At 52.2% G+C, this 15,924-nt stretch overlaps 8 protein-coding genes across 8 annotated transcripts; 5 read left to right on the forward strand and 3 right to left on the reverse strand.

The window, feature by feature from the left end:
* Positions 1 to 1,357: 1,357 nt before the first annotated feature.
* BDW70DRAFT_125700 (acetylornithine transaminase) lies at positions 1,358 to 3,311 on the reverse strand. The gene is made up of 3 exons (XM_073734936.1): positions 3,080 to 3,311; positions 2,786 to 3,019; positions 1,358 to 2,725 (listed from the first exon to the last, which is right to left on the reverse strand). The coding sequence occupies exons 1-3, from the start codon at positions 3,188 to 3,190 to the stop codon at positions 1,664 to 1,666; spliced, it is 1,407 nt and encodes a 468-aa protein (XP_073601083.1). The 5' UTR covers positions 3,191 to 3,311; the 3' UTR covers positions 1,358 to 1,663.
* Positions 3,312 to 3,378: 67 nt separating this feature from the next.
* Positions 3,379 to 4,146, forward strand: BDW70DRAFT_125701 (succinate dehydrogenase assembly factor 4). Its single transcript, XM_073734937.1, has one exon. The coding sequence runs from the start codon at positions 3,468 to 3,470 to the stop codon at positions 3,894 to 3,896; it is 429 nt and encodes a 142-aa protein (XP_073601084.1). The 5' UTR covers positions 3,379 to 3,467; the 3' UTR covers positions 3,897 to 4,146.
* Positions 4,147 to 5,250, reverse strand: BDW70DRAFT_125702 (uncharacterized protein). The gene has a single exon (XM_073734938.1). It carries the CDS (start codon positions 4,994 to 4,996, stop codon positions 4,595 to 4,597), a length of 402 nt encoding a protein of 133 aa, XP_073601085.1. The 5' UTR covers positions 4,997 to 5,250; the 3' UTR covers positions 4,147 to 4,594.
* A 120-nt stretch (positions 5,251 to 5,370) lies between these two features.
* BDW70DRAFT_154959 (endopolyphosphatase) lies at positions 5,371 to 7,373 on the forward strand (the record flags this gene model as incomplete). Its single annotated transcript, XM_073739946.1, has 2 exons — positions 5,371 to 5,533; positions 5,593 to 7,373. 2 exons carry the CDS (start codon positions 5,371 to 5,373, stop codon positions 7,371 to 7,373), a joined length of 1,944 nt encoding a protein of 647 aa, XP_073601086.1.
* A 590-nt stretch (positions 7,374 to 7,963) lies between these two features.
* On the reverse strand, positions 7,964 to 8,309 carry BDW70DRAFT_2174 (uncharacterized protein). The gene is made up of 2 exons (XM_073743520.1): positions 8,059 to 8,309; positions 7,964 to 8,001 (listed from the first exon to the last, which is right to left on the reverse strand). Coding segments are annotated over exons 1-2 (165 nt in total). The 5' UTR covers positions 8,222 to 8,309; the 3' UTR covers positions 7,964 to 7,999.
* Positions 8,310 to 9,437: 1,128 nt separating this feature from the next.
* Positions 9,438 to 11,466, forward strand: erg27. The gene has a single exon (XM_073734939.1). The coding sequence runs from the start codon at positions 10,082 to 10,084 to the stop codon at positions 11,168 to 11,170; it is 1,089 nt and encodes a 362-aa protein (XP_073601088.1). The 5' UTR covers positions 9,438 to 10,081; the 3' UTR covers positions 11,171 to 11,466.
* Positions 11,467 to 11,599: 133 nt separating this feature from the next.
* Positions 11,600 to 13,674, forward strand: BDW70DRAFT_125711 (uncharacterized protein). Its single transcript, XM_073734940.1, has 2 exons — positions 11,600 to 12,345; positions 12,440 to 13,674. The coding sequence occupies exons 1-2, from the start codon at positions 12,171 to 12,173 to the stop codon at positions 13,309 to 13,311; spliced, it is 1,047 nt and encodes a 348-aa protein (XP_073601089.1). The 5' UTR covers positions 11,600 to 12,170; the 3' UTR covers positions 13,312 to 13,674.
* Positions 13,675 to 13,849: 175 nt separating this feature from the next.
* BDW70DRAFT_125712 (cation diffusion facilitator family transporter) lies at positions 13,850 to 15,573 on the forward strand. Its single transcript, XM_073734941.1, has 2 exons — positions 13,850 to 15,022; positions 15,081 to 15,573. Exons 1-2 carry the CDS (start codon positions 13,902 to 13,904, stop codon positions 15,322 to 15,324), a joined length of 1,365 nt encoding a protein of 454 aa, XP_073601090.1. The 5' UTR covers positions 13,850 to 13,901; the 3' UTR covers positions 15,325 to 15,573.
* Positions 15,574 to 15,924: the final 351 nt, after the last annotated feature.

A 15,924-nucleotide genomic window follows, 5' to 3' on the forward strand; every position in this document is an offset into this window, starting at 1 on the left:
CCTTGGATGTATTTCGCTGGCTGGCATCAATGCGGACCCAAATATCAATGGCAAAAGCATTGCATGTCGCCAAGCGAAATGTTTCTGAACACAACAGCTGTCTTGAAGACTAGCCTACACGCGGTCATACAGTTGGGCTGCTGAAGAGAAATTCCACTTGCCAGAATCAATCGAATCAACCGAATCCAGACTCCGGCTAAACGCATTCCGATTGTAGCAAGGTTTTCTCTATTGCTTCTCACAAGTATGACTCTTGGGAGTTCATAACTGTCCCCAAGAACCTCTGGCCTGTTGTCACGTTCCGGTATCGATGTTTCCGCCGACCCAGTTTCGCCAACCACGTACTCTGTCTCTAAAGCTAGTGACCTCAAATCACGGCACCAGCCACCGATTTGCTTCGTACATCGAAGGTCCGATCCACTGCGTTAACCGTCTCTTTGCAATGCAGATTGCAAATTGATCGCACGGGCTCCGACACCTATCCTCTGGGATAGAAACTAAATAAAGCGGTTTTTCTGGATGTTATTTGGCCGCCCTCCAATCTCGGAGAGAAAACGAAAAACTTGTCCCTGGAGGTACTCTGTCACACACAAGGGGTCGATATACCGCAGGGTAAAATTTCGCGACATGAAATCTACAGGTCCCTCGGCGCAGAAAACCACGACAAGTATTCCAGCAAATGCCCTCTGAAACGGACATGCCGAGATCTCTTCAGGAAAGCTTGTGAGAGGGATGCAGCTGCGACAAGCATGTTCACTAAGCCCCACCGTCCAGACCCTGCGACACCCTTCCTTCAAACTCAACAACCCCTTCCATCCATTTCGTGCCTCTCTACTCAAGGTACCGGAACCAACGAATGGCGGGACCTCTCTCGTGTGAGGCTCAAAGTTTAGGCTTGTCTGCTGTTTGTTCGGCGAAATTTCCTGTAGATTCGACACTCATGGGTAAACTGATCGGGTTTTGTGTCTCTGGAGAAAGAATTGGAGTGTGTTCTGCTGGTGTGGGCTGGTGAACAGGCCGTTTCCCTTCGGGGAACGGCCCTCTTTTTTTTTATACGTCTCCCCCTCTTGTTCAGTGGTTCTGAGTGTTAAGTGGCTAACTACATTGCAGGTTGATGATTAATTGTGTTGATTACCCTGGTTCTAAAATCCCCCGAGCCTTGACTCTTGCAGCAACACCTAGCCTCATACATAAACAACTTGATACGGAGCGGATTTGCCATTGGGCCAAAGGGTACGTAGCGTACTGGTATTATGTGTTCGGAGCTGGTGAAGATAATGGATGAGGTCTAAAAAAAAGTTGTACTTCGCATTCCAGTTGGGAACTAGCAAATTAAGTTAGGGCTGGACTCTTAACTATGGAAAGCATCACCAATCGTTAAGCGATTTGAAAAAGATAACACCTTCCACTGTCGTGTGAGATTTGACGGAGATATCCGAATCTCGCGTAATTGCAACAAGATGTGAGTGTGTCTCTGACGCCGGAATATAAGATCAGGACTCGCAAATACAGCTGAAGTCTCAACTGCTTTTTTCTATGTCTATCCTACCCTAAACCAAGCCAGAAGCAGAAATGCTAATTGGTATATGGACTCAAACCAAATCAAAACGGAATACAAGTCATAATATGCGGAGTGCGCACGCACACAACTCCATACTCAAGCCTAAGCCTTCACAGCCTCAAAAGCCTGCTCCAGAATCCTTAGCGCGGTCTTCAGCTGCTCCTCTGTAATCGTCAATGGAGGAACAAACCGCAGACATCCCTCACCAGCTGTAATGATGAGCATGCCCCGTTCCCGCGCGGCAGTGACAATCTCACCAGCCCTGGTAGAGAAGTCTTTCGAGAGCTGCAGGCCAAGAATGAGGCCGCGGCCGCGCACCTCAGAGACAAGATCAGGGTATTTCTGCTGCAGCGCCTGGAATCCAGCAACTAGGATGGCGGACTTATCCCGGACGGATTTCTGGAGCTCAGGCGAGGCCAGGCGGTGGATGATATGGTGGGCTACACGGCAGGCGAGAGGGTTGCCGCCAAAAGTGGTGCCGTGGTCGCCGGCTTTGATGTTGTCCGCAACAGTCTTGCCAGAGACGATGGTTGCGCCAATGGGGATGCCGTTGCCGAGGGCTTTGGCGGTGGTGAGGATGTCAGGGTGTGCAGCTTCGCCGGAGGACGGGACGAGAGACGGATGGGCGTGGGCCCAGAAGCTGCCGGTGCGGGAAAGACCGCACTGGATTTCGTCGAAGATCAGGACGGCGCCGACCTCGTCGCAGCGCTTGCGAAGGGCGGAGAGGAACTCGGGTGTTGCGACGTTGACACCGCCTTCACCCTGGATGGGCTCGACAATCACACCACAGGTCTTCTCTGTCACGAGATCTTTCAGTTGGGCAATATCGTTGTAGTTGCCATATTTGAACCCGGGGAGCATGGGTGAGAAGGGAGTCTGGTATTTCGGGTTCGGGGTCGCGGAGAGGGCGCCCATTGTACGGCCGTGGAAAGAGTTGTGGAAGGAGACGATTTCGTGCTTTGCGCCGGAGGGATCGCGGGCGCGTCCGGTCTTGCGGGCGAACTTGATGGCGGCCTCGTTGGCCTCGGTGCCGGAGTTGGCGATGAAGACTTGGGCGGCGTCGCGCATGGCTCCCGACTCGCGCGTAAGGATGATCAGGTCTTTGCTGAGAGCGCCAACCCAGGCATTGTGATACAAGTTAGAGGCATGGAGAAGGGTTTCGGCCTAATTAACCCATCAGCACTTCTGATGTTCGTATGTATAGTATGAGACTAGTGTGCGCACCTGCTCGGCGATGATCTTGGAGATCTCGGGATCGCAGTGGCCGAGGGAGTTCACGGCAATTCCTGCTGTGAGATCGAGGTACCGCCTGTTCTCCATATCCCACAAATAGCATCCCTGTCCCTTAACCATGATCGGGGCCGGGCGGACGTAGGTAGGGACAAGGTACGGCGCGCGCTCGTTAACAAAAGCTGCGGAGACGGAGTCGGCACCGGGGTCAGGAGTAACAACGGCACCCTTCTCATTGTTAGAACACACCCGCACTCATATAAAAAGCAAGAAGAATTCTTCACTTACCTGAGCTTTCGAAGTCGCAGAAACATACCGGCGCTGCAATGGTGACTCAACCGCAAAGACCAGTTTCTTCGCCAGCGGCATTCGCCGCGACGCTGCACGAACAAAAGACATTGCAACGGAAACTCTGAACAGGGTATGAGTTGACAAGCAATTGGCGGGTGCGGCCGGGTTTAAGAGTGGGAGGGAAGAAGGATAGCGTGGGGAGCGAAGAAATGCCGCATCCAAAAACGAGTCGAAATGTTGGATGATTCATGGGCGATATCGGCTCGGCACCTCCGCAGCTCCATCCGCCACTCCGCATTCTTCACCCGTCTCCCATATCTTTCGACTCTTCCATCCAACCACTCACTTGACGTTGTCTACACAAACACACAATACTAAAGGCAACATGGCTATTTCTGTCATCTCCCGGCGCCTCTTCTCTCGCACCAACCGAGCCATCCGCACGCGCGCCCTCTTCTCAACCTCCCACGTCCGCCTATCGGACGCCTCCAAGCCCGCGTTTGCATTTCGTCCAGGCCCTGCGCCACCGCGGCTCCCCGAAGAAGAGCAAAAGATCTTTGAGCAGCTTCAGAAACAGTCTACCGGTGCCTTCAGCACGCCCAAGGTCAACCAATCACCGAATTCGGAACCCGCGAGGGTCCAGGCAAGCAGTGACGGAGAGGAGCTTCATCCCGATGCGAAAGGTGGACTCAAGCCAGAATTTGAGGGCGAGAAGAACCCTAAGACTGGCGAGATTGGGGGACCGAAGAATGAGCCGCTGCGATGGGGTGCTGGCGGAGACTGGAGTTATGGAGGTCGTGTTACGGACTTCTGATCGCATCGGGACGGATGTGGTATTATGAGAGATGCGTCTGTACATTAGTGGCGTTGGGATCAATTTGATGTTTTTCAAGACATATTTGTACAGTTGCGCTGTATAACTAGCTCACTTTGCTACTCACGGTACCTGTTTGTCCTCCGTGGGTAGCGTTTATATAGATCCAAGAGCTCTAGGAAAATTGTTATTCTGGCGGCTTTCTGCTCGACATTCACTGCCCAATGACTCAAAACTACTCTCCAAATATCAGAACTTCAAAGTGAATATGCACCATCGCAGCAAAATGTGCCAAGTTTAGCGCTGACTATTTATTTGCTCCATATAGAAGTATCGCTAACATCTTCAAGTGCATTCCCAGTAAATCATACCTGTGTCCTCTGTTTTAAAGATTGCGGATGATCATGACCATAGGCGTAATGTGCTTGCACGGCGTGACCATCTGAGGCACAGCCGCAAGTAGGTCCAGTATCCGGCTTTCATCGTCAACACTAGAGGGAGACATTCTATAAGGGCAATACAAGAAACATACAGTCTAGGATACCGCTGTGCATCGATGTCCTTACAAGCGGTATCTAGCAAGGAGGCTCCATATTGGTGACCTGGGGGCGCAGTTGGACGGCCCTGAGTCCAGCACTTTCTGCGGGGGTTGTCCAACGTTCCTGAGACTGCCAAACGTCCATGCACGAGGACTAGGACTACCTCTTCGCAGGTCCTCCTACTGTACTAACCAGAACCAGGGATACCCCCAGGCCCCGGCCTGCGAGGACCGAGAAATTTCCACCACCAGACAGCCTCACACGGGCCGCGCCACCAATTGCGGAGGAGTGGTCGTCCGGTGCCTTAATGGACATGCGGGTAGTGAAAATCTCGTGTTTCCGAAGCGAGACGTGGGAGGGCGTGGCTTCAGTGGGCTGTGACAAAAAAGTGTCAGAAATGTGGCGGAAAACCAGACTCCCACGAGCCTCACAAGGTCCTCGACCAACAGCAATCAGCAGACATTCTTTCGGCGATCCAGTCCAAAGAACGGCGCACGTGGACCATCGACGAAAAAAGAGTGGGGAGTCGCCATCGAGACACCAAATCCAGTACAAAGACATTTCACTAAATTAGGAGGGGAATCTGCTCGTCTGAGCAGCATGGTCTGAAGTCAAGACTTGCAATCTCAGTCTGAGCGTGAAGAAGCTCAGTATAAAGACGAAGGAGAAAGCAGCCGACGTTGGACGGCGTAAGGCTGGTTCATCCCTGGGGCTAGCGGACGCTTGCCCAGATCGGGCTCTTGTTCGAGGATTTAGTCTCGGTCACTGACGTAGCCCGCCCCCAATATTTTTTCCCTTGCTGGCACGATCTCGAGTGTTCCACTGCATATCTATCTCCTGACTACCTATTTCTGGCCTTTCAGCTTTAGATGCTTGATTTTTTCTAGTATTCGAGACTTGGCCCGCTTTGACGGAGCCCGAAACGCTTATTAAAAATGATACCACTGCGTCTAGTCGCGGTTCTTTACGGCCTAGGACTTGTTGTCGGCGCGTCGGGCGTGCCTGTGACAGAACAACAGGTTCTGGGCAATCACGATAGTCAGCCATATCAGTCCGAGACCTCGAGACAACTTTCGGGGCGATTCCTTCATGTAACAGGTATTGCTTGCAGTCATTCTTTCCTTTCTATTGACCGACTTCAGGCTGACCGCCTCCAGATTTCCATCTAGATACACACTACCGAAAAGGAACGTCGGAGGAGACTCTATGTCACCGGGATTCTGGCTCCGCAGGTCCTCTGGGGGCAGAGGGATCTGATTGCGACTCCCCGCAGGCTCTGATTGACGAAACATTCCGGTGGATCAAAAGGAACCTGAAAGGCAAGATTGATTTTGTGCTCTGGACTGGCGACTCTGCTCGACATGACAACGACGAGAAAATCCCCCGGACAGCCAGCGAGATAATCGATTTGAATAAGGTCCTGGCGGCCAAGTTTATCGAAGTCTTTGAAGACTCGGGTGCTGCCCGCGGCCTTTCCATCCCGGTCATCCCTACGATTGGCAACAACGATATCATGCCGCACAACATCTTCAGAGAAGCACCGAATCGATGGACAAGGAAGTTTACGGAAGTCTGGGCAGAGTTCATTCCCGAGGCTCAACGACACACTTTTGAGGAAGGCGGGTGGTTTTCGGCCGAGTTGATCCCCAACAAGCTTGCCGCTCTCAGCCTCAACACCATGTACTTCTATGAGTCCAACTCTGCTGTCGACGGCTGTGCGATGCCGTCGGAGCCGGGGTTCGAGCATATGGAGTGGCTTCGTGTACAACTGGAGATTCTACGACAGCGCGGTATGAAGGCGGTACTCATCGGGCATGTGCCCCCGGCTAGATCGGGTAGCAAGCGGAGTTGGGATGAAAGCTGCTGGCAAAAATACACCCTGTTCATGAATCGGTTCCGCGACGTCGTCGTGGGCAGTGTCTATGGCCATATGAACATCGACCACTTCATGTTGCAAGACAGCCATGATGTGGACATCGTCGCGGCCAGCGAAGACTCGTCAAACGATCCCAGCTTCAGCGTGCAGTCTCGTACGGACTACCTTGCGAGCTTGAGGGAGGAATGGGATTCTATGCCGTCCCCACCCGGTGGCGACTCTTCCGATATCCTCTTATCTGACGACTGGAACCTGGATGCCCTTAGCAAAAAGGAACGGCGGTTCCTGAAGAAGATTGGTGGCCCATACGCAGAACGATACAGCGTCTCGCTGGTTTCGCCCAGCGTTGTGCCCAACTACTTCCCGACTCTGAGAGTTGTCGAGTACAACACCACAGGCCTGGAGAATGTCAAGTTATGGGCCGACACTGCTTATACTGACGACTCTTTCGAGTCGCTTGATTGGGCTGAAGTGAAGCGCAACTCTTTAAACCATGTCGATGACGTCGACAATGCTGACCAACAGGGGAAGAAGAAGAAACACAAGAAAAAGAAGAAGCCGAACTTCAAGATACCTGATCAGCCGTCTAAAACCGACCTCCCTGGTCCTGCGTATTCAAACCAGCCACTTACATGGCTCAGTTACGCCCAGTATTACGCCAATCTTACCGACATCTACGAGACGGCAGCCGCTCCCGAAACCCCGGAAGAGGGCTCTCCTACCGTCGAAGCCGAGAACAAACCCATTCAAGTCGACCTATACCAAATCGAATATGATACTAGAGACGATTGCATATACAGCATGAAAGATCTAACCGTGCGCAGTTACTTCCAACTTGCCAAGCGGATTGCGAGTAAGAATCCACGCGAGGACAGCCTCACCAGCGATTCTGATGCCGACCACGATGACGAAAATGAATCACCAGATACAACAAATATAAATAATAAGAAACCGAAGAATAAGACGAAGAAACTGCGCATAAACCGGTTGTGGAGGACATTCCTGGATAGAGCATTTGTTGGCTTTTTGGGTGATGACGAACTTGACGACATTCAGATCTAGATACGGCATTGCATTATGATTCTGTAACAGTGTATTTCCTGGGTTTCGGCGTGGCCTTGATCTAGTTAGCGGGTTCTATTAGATCTTGATTATGAATTGCCTTTCCCTTGGATTGCATAGTAAGTGTGTTCAGACCTGTGTTTCACCAGATCGTAGGTAGCCTTCACCTCACCGCTATCTCACGAGTCGCAACTGGAGGCGACTGGAGGCGACTGAGGTCAATCTTGTGGCCGGGCCCTAGCGAGTTTTCCGTGCCAACCTCTGGAGAAGAGAGGATACCGAGGGCGCCCGCTTCAAGTTAGGCTCGACGGCTGGGGCTTGTGGATGGCCTGGGATACGAGTCGCTCAGGAGAGCATCAGCTTGTGACGGGACGGCTCGGCGAGAATGGCCTGGTCGGACGGTGCCGTTTTCTCGACGCTGCATTCTCAATTTCTATCCAGCCAGAGATATTCGCAAGAGCTCCCCATCCAGGGATCCAAGAATACTTTTTTTCTCTGGGCAAACCCCCTATATTCGCTTTGAAAGCACTAGAGGCAGGTTCCATCAGTGTGTGAGCTCGAGGCTGCTAATATCGTCATTCCATCGCGAAGAACCGGTTGTATGCCATAACCCGCGATCACTTTGCCTCTTGGGTTACTAAATTTAAAACTAATAGGAAACGAAAATGATGTAAAATTAACCAACATTGGCTGAGCCTCAGTCCCGTGTCTGCTGCAACTCGAGCTAAAATGCTCGATGGCTTCGCGCTGGCGGTCAGAGCGAGGCTTTGTCTCTCGTTGTCTTCCCGTCCCATCTCCAACTGAAACTTATGGCTGCGTTTGCAAGTCAACCAGTCTTCCGGGATCATGGCGCCTTTGTCAGTCAAGATGGCGGTGACCTGATTTGCTGTTTATCCCCGATGCCACGCTGGCAACCGCCTGCCAACTGTCAGTCTTACCTGGGTCCAGCTCCGTCCAGCTCCGCCTGATGTTCGCCAGGCGAATCTCGAATCTCGAGTCTCGGCTTGTCTCGCCTCGCTCCAGGCTAAAGAAGCGCGCGGGTTAAGGTTGCCCTCCACATGAACGGCGCGGTCAGGCACAGTGTGCTGCGTCTCGCTTTCATGGCCGCTGGAGCATTATTCTTGCCGTCCGGCGCCCTGGATCTTCCAATTGAAGTTAAGCCGGCCCACTCGAACTGGGCCATCGCTGGTTAGCCGCTGCAAGGTCAGGCAAGTTCTGCAGTTGGGCTCTGACACGTATCGTACTAGACGGTCGATGCGTTGTCCGTCACCCGTCCCATGGCATGTCTGCCATTGCCACTTTCTGAGAGATGTTGGATATGACGATATGAGATCTCTGGGATTCTAATGACGCCCTGGTCCCTTCATTCGCGCCCGATGCGTTTGAATCCGGGGGAAAGAAGCCTCATTAGATATCTTGCCATCTATAGGCCGGTAGGCGATCTCGTGGATCTACAACGATTCAATTTCAACGTCACCGCGCTCCGCATATCGCTCGAGCTGCCCAAGCTAGCCAGGATCTTCCATTGCGGCAGAGGATTCGCGCTTGCTCTCTGATTGCATCTTGCTTTTGCGCCTTGATTTCTGATTACGGAATCCACATTGTGGCTGATATCCTTCCTTTTCTCGGGCCCAACTGCTTTCACCGGCTGCCTGTCCTTGTGAGCCCGGTTCTTTAAACCCCCTGACTCGTCTATTGCCATCTTAACCCTTCTGCTCTTGCCAGGTAGCAATTACCGTCAATTGCCAGCTCACTGCTGGCAAAGAAGAACAGGCGACCATTTCGCCTCGCCGCCTTGAGTCTCACACAATGAGTCGACGCTTTCTTCGACTCTTCAATCACAAACTGTGCTTCTCCTCCCTCGCTACTGTATACTCTCCGACACTACAGTCCCTGGAGTGCTAAAACCTGCTTCTCTTATCTCATCCTAGATCGTGCTCAGTGCCAATCGATCGACCGATAGCCGAGTACATCTAAACCCTTTCACCAGGCCCGAATTGCACAGCCAAGATCACTGGGGAAGCACTGACCATATTTGAGACAACATTTTCTTTTTTTATTTTTTTTTTTTTTACCTCTTTTTTTGTCACCATTTCCGCTTTTTTGGTGTTCCGCTTGTGGACTGCGCCGTACAACATATCCCTCGCAGTTTGGGAGGCTCAATTGTTTTTATTTGCTGTAAAATATCGTTTGGAGTTTGAGGGAGGTGTTCACTTCGCAGCCTCCGCGTCTACCGATATCAGTGGGGAGGCAGTCCGATTCAGAATCAAAGAAGAGTGCAAGCTAAAGGCAAGGAATACGCGCCACGGTATGCGGATGTGACCTTGTCATCCACGAAGTACTCACTCTAAGTCCAAGCATAAGCGCATCGAACTTGCCCTTACTTGTTTCTAAGCGCTGGACACGAGCATGGAAAGCTATATGATTTAGATCCAGATTGTTCCTGTTTATCGACTCTTAGAGGTAAGCGACATCTGCTCTTTTTTGGCACTCTGTACTATCCAGATATGCAAGCTGGAGAGGCGCTGTCTTGCAAAGATTGTATACCGCCAATCCAGAAACTCAGCAAGACTTTCCGTCAAATTTGTGATTGCAGCGTACCACTTGAGGCGCACTGCCTTTTGCGTCCCGTCATGTCCAACTGGAAACAGAAGACGCTAATGCTCTAGCCGTTACATCAGGGAGAGCCAGCATCCTCAGACTTTTGGATGGCTTCAGCTGAGGTGGACCAGAAGGCCTTAGGCAATTTTGCCGCAGTGACTGGCCATGAGAACCCATTCCTCTCAGCCATGTTATATAAGCTACTAGGGTTGTCGGTTATGCTATCAAACAAACTACTCCGCGCGCGACGACTACGGCGACTGGACCCGACCCGTGAAACCAAATCCCTCCAGCTGTACTATCACATTATATGGCTTTCGCGCGAAGGCCTGTTGATTCTCGAAGAATTCGTCCTCCCACTGGTGGAAGGTTTCGTGGAATTGAAGATCCTAGCCTATAAACTCAGGGCATCATTCTACCATATATTCGTCTTGTTCCATAATCAGCCCGCCGTCCACTCTCCCGGAATTGGCAGCCTCTCCAGCACCGCGACTATCTCCAATGAGGCGCCGGAAACTGAACGGTCGCCAAAAGGCCAGAATTCCCGGTTATCCTTTCAGCCAGAGCCCGAGGTCATATCCGTGCCCAGTCGGCCGCCGGACGTCGCGGAGGATTCTTCACGAGGGTACTTAAAAGTACCGCAGGCCCCTCCTGGGTTGGCACCAATTCAACCACCCCGGCCGCTCTCGTCCTTTCTCCTACCTGCCATCGACTATACCCCGACCGCCACTGCATGTTTCAACCATGCGGCCCTTCTCGCCGAACGATTCCTCCCCGGATCCCACCCTCTTCGCCTTTCCGTCAAGCTCGAATACGCCGCGTATCTCTACGACTGCTTACACGATGTCAGTGCCAGCCGTAAGCTGGCAAAGCAGGCGATTGCAGACGTGTATAATGCCCAAGAAGGCATGGACGATGAAAGTTTCGAAGACGCTGCTGAAATCGTGGGACTGCTAGGCAAGATGGTCAAGCGATCTGCCAAAGTGAGCAGTCGTGGTGGAAGCACGACTCGAAGCGTGACTCCAAGGGCCGAGAGCTCGCGCAGTGAAGGCAATCGAACACCGACTGCTAGGAAGACGTCCCCAAGAACGGCGGCGACTACACCGATGCCACCGTCCCCGAGGACGGCAAAGTCCCCAGGGGGTGGCTACTCACCGGCTGCCGCGCCCAACCCGACTATGTTGAATCCGATTTGATGCGTAATGCCGATTATGAGTTATGTGTATTTTAATGAGCAATGTTGCGACAGTTTATGGTACCACAGGCCACGAAATCTCATGGAGCAGTTTGGCTTCCTGTGTATTCTGTTATGTTCGGATTTATATACCTTTCCTGCGTGCTCTGACATCTTCCAAGTCCGGTCTATATACCAATGCATTAGGGTTGGCTCTTGTTTCCTACGTGACTATTTAGCTTTAAGCAGAATTTTCGAGGCAATCAAATTGAGGCCTTATGGCTCAGGCCACCAGTCCGGTCCAGAGAAGTTGGTGAACCCGGCGGCTGCTTGTCCGGCTTGAACTACTGTTTATCGGCGAATCAGCCAATAATCCAGCTTGTCTGCTCGAGGACTCGTAATTCGCTTTCTTGGCAGATGCAAGCTGCACCAGCGGGCTTATCGTTCGGTTGCATCTCGAAGCTGGAGTTACCCAGGCTCTCCTAAGGTTGACGTCAGTCACCTTCCACCCTGAGGCTACAAGCAATTTCTGCCAATCGCCCCTCCTCCGATCTCCAGGGTTCCAGGGTTCTCGTTGCCAGTGCGATAGGCAGCATCCATTTGGCCATTCATATCTAGAGCTCTCTTCCCTGCAGTGCGTCCCCCCCACTGCCTTGATCCGCATCACGACTGTTTATCGATCGTGGCCGGGCTGTTTGTTTTGCACTCCGATCAACCCGACCGATCGACCGACCGTGGCCGACCGACTGCGACCGATCCTGACTGGGAATTTTGATTTGACTCGCGTTATTGCCAAACAACCATCGATCTGTGTTCCGAGCGAAGAGAAGAAAGTGCTGGTTTACCACAGGATAAACAATTGCAAGCAGAGGAGGACTCAAAAGGCGCATCACGCTCAAACAATCGGACATTGTGCTACCCGGCAATGAAGTTGTTTGTCCTGGAAGCTTCCCAAGCAAGTAGGATAATCACCGCGAATTGAGGCCCTCGCAGGAGGCTTCAACTCTGAGCGAGCGAGGATCATGCGGTTGGGGCTGCAGAAACCAGGTGCTGTCCCGTTTCTCGCCCTGCTTATTTTCGCCCTGCTCAGCCTGGTGCCGACGCTCGCGAAGGAATGGAATTTTTACGGGTACAGCTACAGCGCTCATTTTACGTATCTTGGTCTTCCCCGCGGCGACATTCACGGACATAGTCGATGTATGTTATAGAATCTGATAGATCTATTACCCCTTGCCTAAGCTTTGGCTAGCTCCTCGTGAGTGGAAGGGCTCCGTGCTGACCGGTTTGGCAGATTCCTCCCCCCGCGTCAAGAATGCTTCTAGTACGGTCGATTCCAGATCGCGGTCGGCTATGACCGGCAGCCACTGCAGGCCATGGTTTTTTGGCAACTTTTATTGGTCCTGTAGTGACAATGAACGCGATGCTCGGCCGCATCAGTCGGCGGCACATACGCCTCCGCGGAGTCTGTTTGAGGCTGGTATTGAGGCTGGAAATGATCGCGTCACTTACTCGGCCACTAAAGGGCCGTCAAGCATAACGCGAGGGGTGAGCGCTTTCAAGGAGTTCATCAGGCGCTGGGATGATCAGCAGATGTCTGGACCGCTGCCGCCGCGGCATAATCACGTTGATGATGCTACTGCACACCCTACGCTGACTCTTGCCAATACGTCTGTAACTCCAGCGTCCTCGAATATTATGCAGCGTCATACGCCGGAAAAGCTGTCCGATGGGGCGCCAGCGAAACGTTTCAACGTTGATTCTTGGTCATCCAGGTTGCCCGCTTTGGCACATGAGACATGGCAACAGGTCTGCAATACCGGAGCACGTTTCTTGGACAGCTGGACGACTCGATTGCCAGTGCATCACCCGAATGAAAATTTGATACCCAAATATCCCGCACCGCACACAAGCGACGAGCAGAGACACCCGGAGCACTTGGAAGAACTGGATTGCGCCTCGACTAAAGAGTCACTGAGCACGAATCTAGAGCAGCCAGGCCTAGCCCCACGGCAGACAGATTCGCAACGGACCTTATCGCCCAATTCACTTGAGATGACTGCTGGCCAGTCCAAGTATGCCGGGTTCCCACGCGATTCAGACCATATTTGTGGGAGCTCGATGGCAATTGTGGTCGCTCTTATGGTCGGAATCATGTGGTTCTGATACCGCTTTGACTTCAGGACTTCACTTCCGCGATGAACACGACATTTATGGTCCCTTTATCGTGCCTGCATTTCAGGCCATGTGCTTGGCAGCTACAAGTACTTGTGCATGACTCGTGACGATCCAGTTGTAGAAGGGATGGCACCGCACATAAACAGGACTAACTTCATGTCGGATATAGTACTTGTCACCCCTTAATCCCTGGGCAGGCGTTCCTTTCTGTAGTGGTGTTCTCGCTGGTTTTGCGTGGGTAGTTGACGGGTTGATGCTTATACACCATGTGGCTTAAGAGCCGCTCTTAATGCTAATGAAGCTTGATGATGCATATAATACTAATGCTGTCGATATTCTCATTTCTTGTTATTTTGTTCTTCCCGAGTACTTCGTAGGCCTGTAAACGTAGCCTTGCCGTTACCGGAGCACAGTCTACCTGCCTCCGTGCCAAGCATCCCAGATCTGATAAGATTGATCCACGTGATGGTCCCTTGAAAATGTGCCAAAGGCTCCCGAGGCAGCCTTCCTCCTTCAACTCACGAGACGCTATTCTATGCTCTAGAGCTAGAGATAAGCTAGCTCTCTTATAGTACGTCATGGAAGACAGCCATTTCCGACACAGCGCCTCGCACCACCCCTCCCCGTTCCAATCTAGCCTACACCGTGACCACAACCTCACCGGGGGCACGACCACCGCCCTAGAAGAACCAACCGCCCAACATCGCTCCAGCTACGATATTGACGAGGAGGGCCAGCCTCCCCGATACACGGAAGAAAATGATCCCTATCAGCTAGCGTCGAAACTCAAATCTGATGCGGAAATTCAGGCACTACACCCGCTAGCCAACACCTCGCGCAAGCGCCATGGCCATACGACGACGGCAACCCCACAGCCAGCACGTTCGACCTCTGCGCTTTCCACGGTCCCAACGCTAAGCAGTTTCAAGTCTTCCATGGCAAGAAAGGAACTGCAGGGGTTCTACCAGACGCAGAATGAGAATATTGAGCGCATGCTCAAACCAGTTGAAGAGCATGTTCGGGACGCGAAAGAGTTGAACACGACCAACCAGCTGAAGTACAAGATTGCGATCTATGGCAGTTTCGCGGCGAACGTGGCGCTCTCTATCCTGCAGCTGTATGGTGCTATTGCGTCATCATCGCTCTCGCTATTCACAACTATGGCGGACTCGGTCTTCGATCCTCTATCAAACCTGACGCTCCTGCTCTGCAATAAGACGGTCAACCGTGTTGACCCCCGCAAATTCCCTGCGGGAAAAGCCCGTATCGAGACGGCTGGCAATATCTGCTTCTGCTTCCTCATGACGGCAGTCTCGCTCTTGCTCATTGCCTTCTCAATCCGCGACCTCGTCGGTGGCTCGGACAGGGAAACGGGCGACTTCCATCTCCCGTCCGTCATTGCCGTAGTCGTCGCCTTCTGCACCAAGTTCTGCCTCTTTTTGTACTGCTTCGCGCTGCGCAATCAGGTTTCCCAGATCCGCATTCTTTGGGAAGACCATCGCAACGACCTCTTAATCAACGGCTTCGGTATTCTCACCTCTGTCGGCGGTAGCAAGCTCCGCTGGTGGATAGACCCGATGGGCGCGATTATCCTCTCCGTCTTGATCAGCGGCCTCTGGCTTCACACCGCGTATCATGAGTTCCAGCTTTTGATTGGTATCACGGCGGATACGAAAATGCAGCAGTTGATCACTTATATCTGTATGTCTCGTCACCTTTTGTTACGTGGTGTTAATGGTGGTGATGCTAACGTGTACAGCAATGACTCACTCACCACTTATTACTGCTATCGACACTGTCCGCGCGTACACTTCGGGACCCCGTCTAGTTGTCGAGGTCGATATTGTCATGGACCCGTCAGACTCCTTGCGCGCCACCCACGATGTCGCCGAGGAGCTGCAGACAAAACTCGAGTCCTTGCCTGATGTTGAGCGGGCTTATGTCCACGTTGACTATGAGACGACGCATAAGCCGGAGCATTTCCTTAAGAAGGAACTCTAAGTCCGACGCTTAGACACTAGATACCCTTTTCGCACACGTCGCACCAAATGACTCCTTCCAGACTATATATATGAACGACCTAGGAATTGAAGCGGCAATTTCGCAATCGACGGAGTATATAGATCTGGCCGGCGGATTGATCATCCGCGCACAGTTATATGCACTTTTCTAAGACATACCTACCTACCGAGTTAAATCCAAGGTCAATGCTCACCTCCTGGTGACTTAAGGCATTCATTGCTGTCGCCATTTCTGCTCCAAGACTCTTAATGTTCCCAGTGCTTTTCACCGCCAATATAGACCGCTAGTCAAGCGGATGCGAGTAGACTCCCCGTCTAGACTCTGAAACATGAGTTGAATCGAGACATATTTGCAGGTAAGCGATGGTCCCCCTTGCGTAAGTGTTGGCCCAAAAGGTATCGCTTTCTGGAGACTGAAAGTGGAAACTGAGCACTGCTTCAATTCTAAGTCCTTTAGGTTTAACTCACTGCCGGTGCCTTCGATCCTCTGAAGCTTCTTCAACTCGAGGCTTGGAAGAATAATATATGCTTTTTGGGCCCTGGACCAACTCCCTAATAATCCAGGCGAGAAACGCATCAG

Source organism: Aspergillus foveolatus, assembly GCF_047715535.1.
Source record: "Aspergillus foveolatus strain CBS 279.81 unplaced genomic scaffold BDW70scaffold_1, whole genome shotgun sequence".
In the NCBI taxonomy this organism is placed as follows: domain Eukaryota; kingdom Fungi; phylum Ascomycota; class Eurotiomycetes; order Eurotiales; family Aspergillaceae; genus Aspergillus; species Aspergillus foveolatus.

Coding starts and splice junctions, on each gene's coding strand:
- BDW70DRAFT_125700 (XM_073734936.1), bottom strand. CDS start 3,190: ATGTCTTTTGTTCGTGCAGCGTCGCGGCGAATGCCGCTGGCGAAGAAA. Junction 3,020..3,079: donor CTGCGACTTCGAAAGCTCAG/GTAAGTGAAGAA, acceptor AACAATGAGAAG/GGTGCCGTTGTTACTCCTGA. Junction 2,726..2,785: donor CCAAGATCATCGCCGAGCAG/GTGCGCACACTA, acceptor TGGGTTAATTAG/GCCGAAACCCTTCTCCATGC.
- BDW70DRAFT_125701 (XM_073734937.1), top strand. CDS start 3,468: ATGGCTATTTCTGTCATCTCCCGGCGCCTCTTCTCTCGCACCAACCGA.
- BDW70DRAFT_125702 (XM_073734938.1), bottom strand. CDS start 4,996: ATGTCTTTGTACTGGATTTGGTGTCTCGATGGCGACTCCCCACTCTTT.
- BDW70DRAFT_2174 (XM_073743520.1), bottom strand. CDS start 8,221: ATGATCCCGGAAGACTGGTTGACTTGCAAACGCAGCCATAAGTTTCAG.
- erg27 (XM_073734939.1), top strand. CDS start 10,082: ATGGCTTCAGCTGAGGTGGACCAGAAGGCCTTAGGCAATTTTGCCGCA.
- BDW70DRAFT_125711 (XM_073734940.1), top strand. CDS start 12,171: ATGCGGTTGGGGCTGCAGAAACCAGGTGCTGTCCCGTTTCTCGCCCTG. Junction 12,346..12,439: donor CATTCACGGACATAGTCGAT/GTATGTTATAGA, acceptor CCGGTTTGGCAG/ATTCCTCCCCCCGCGTCAAG.
- BDW70DRAFT_125712 (XM_073734941.1), top strand. CDS start 13,902: ATGGAAGACAGCCATTTCCGACACAGCGCCTCGCACCACCCCTCCCCG. Junction 15,023..15,080: donor CAGCAGTTGATCACTTATAT/CTGTATGTCTCG, acceptor GCTAACGTGTAC/AGCAATGACTCACTCACCAC.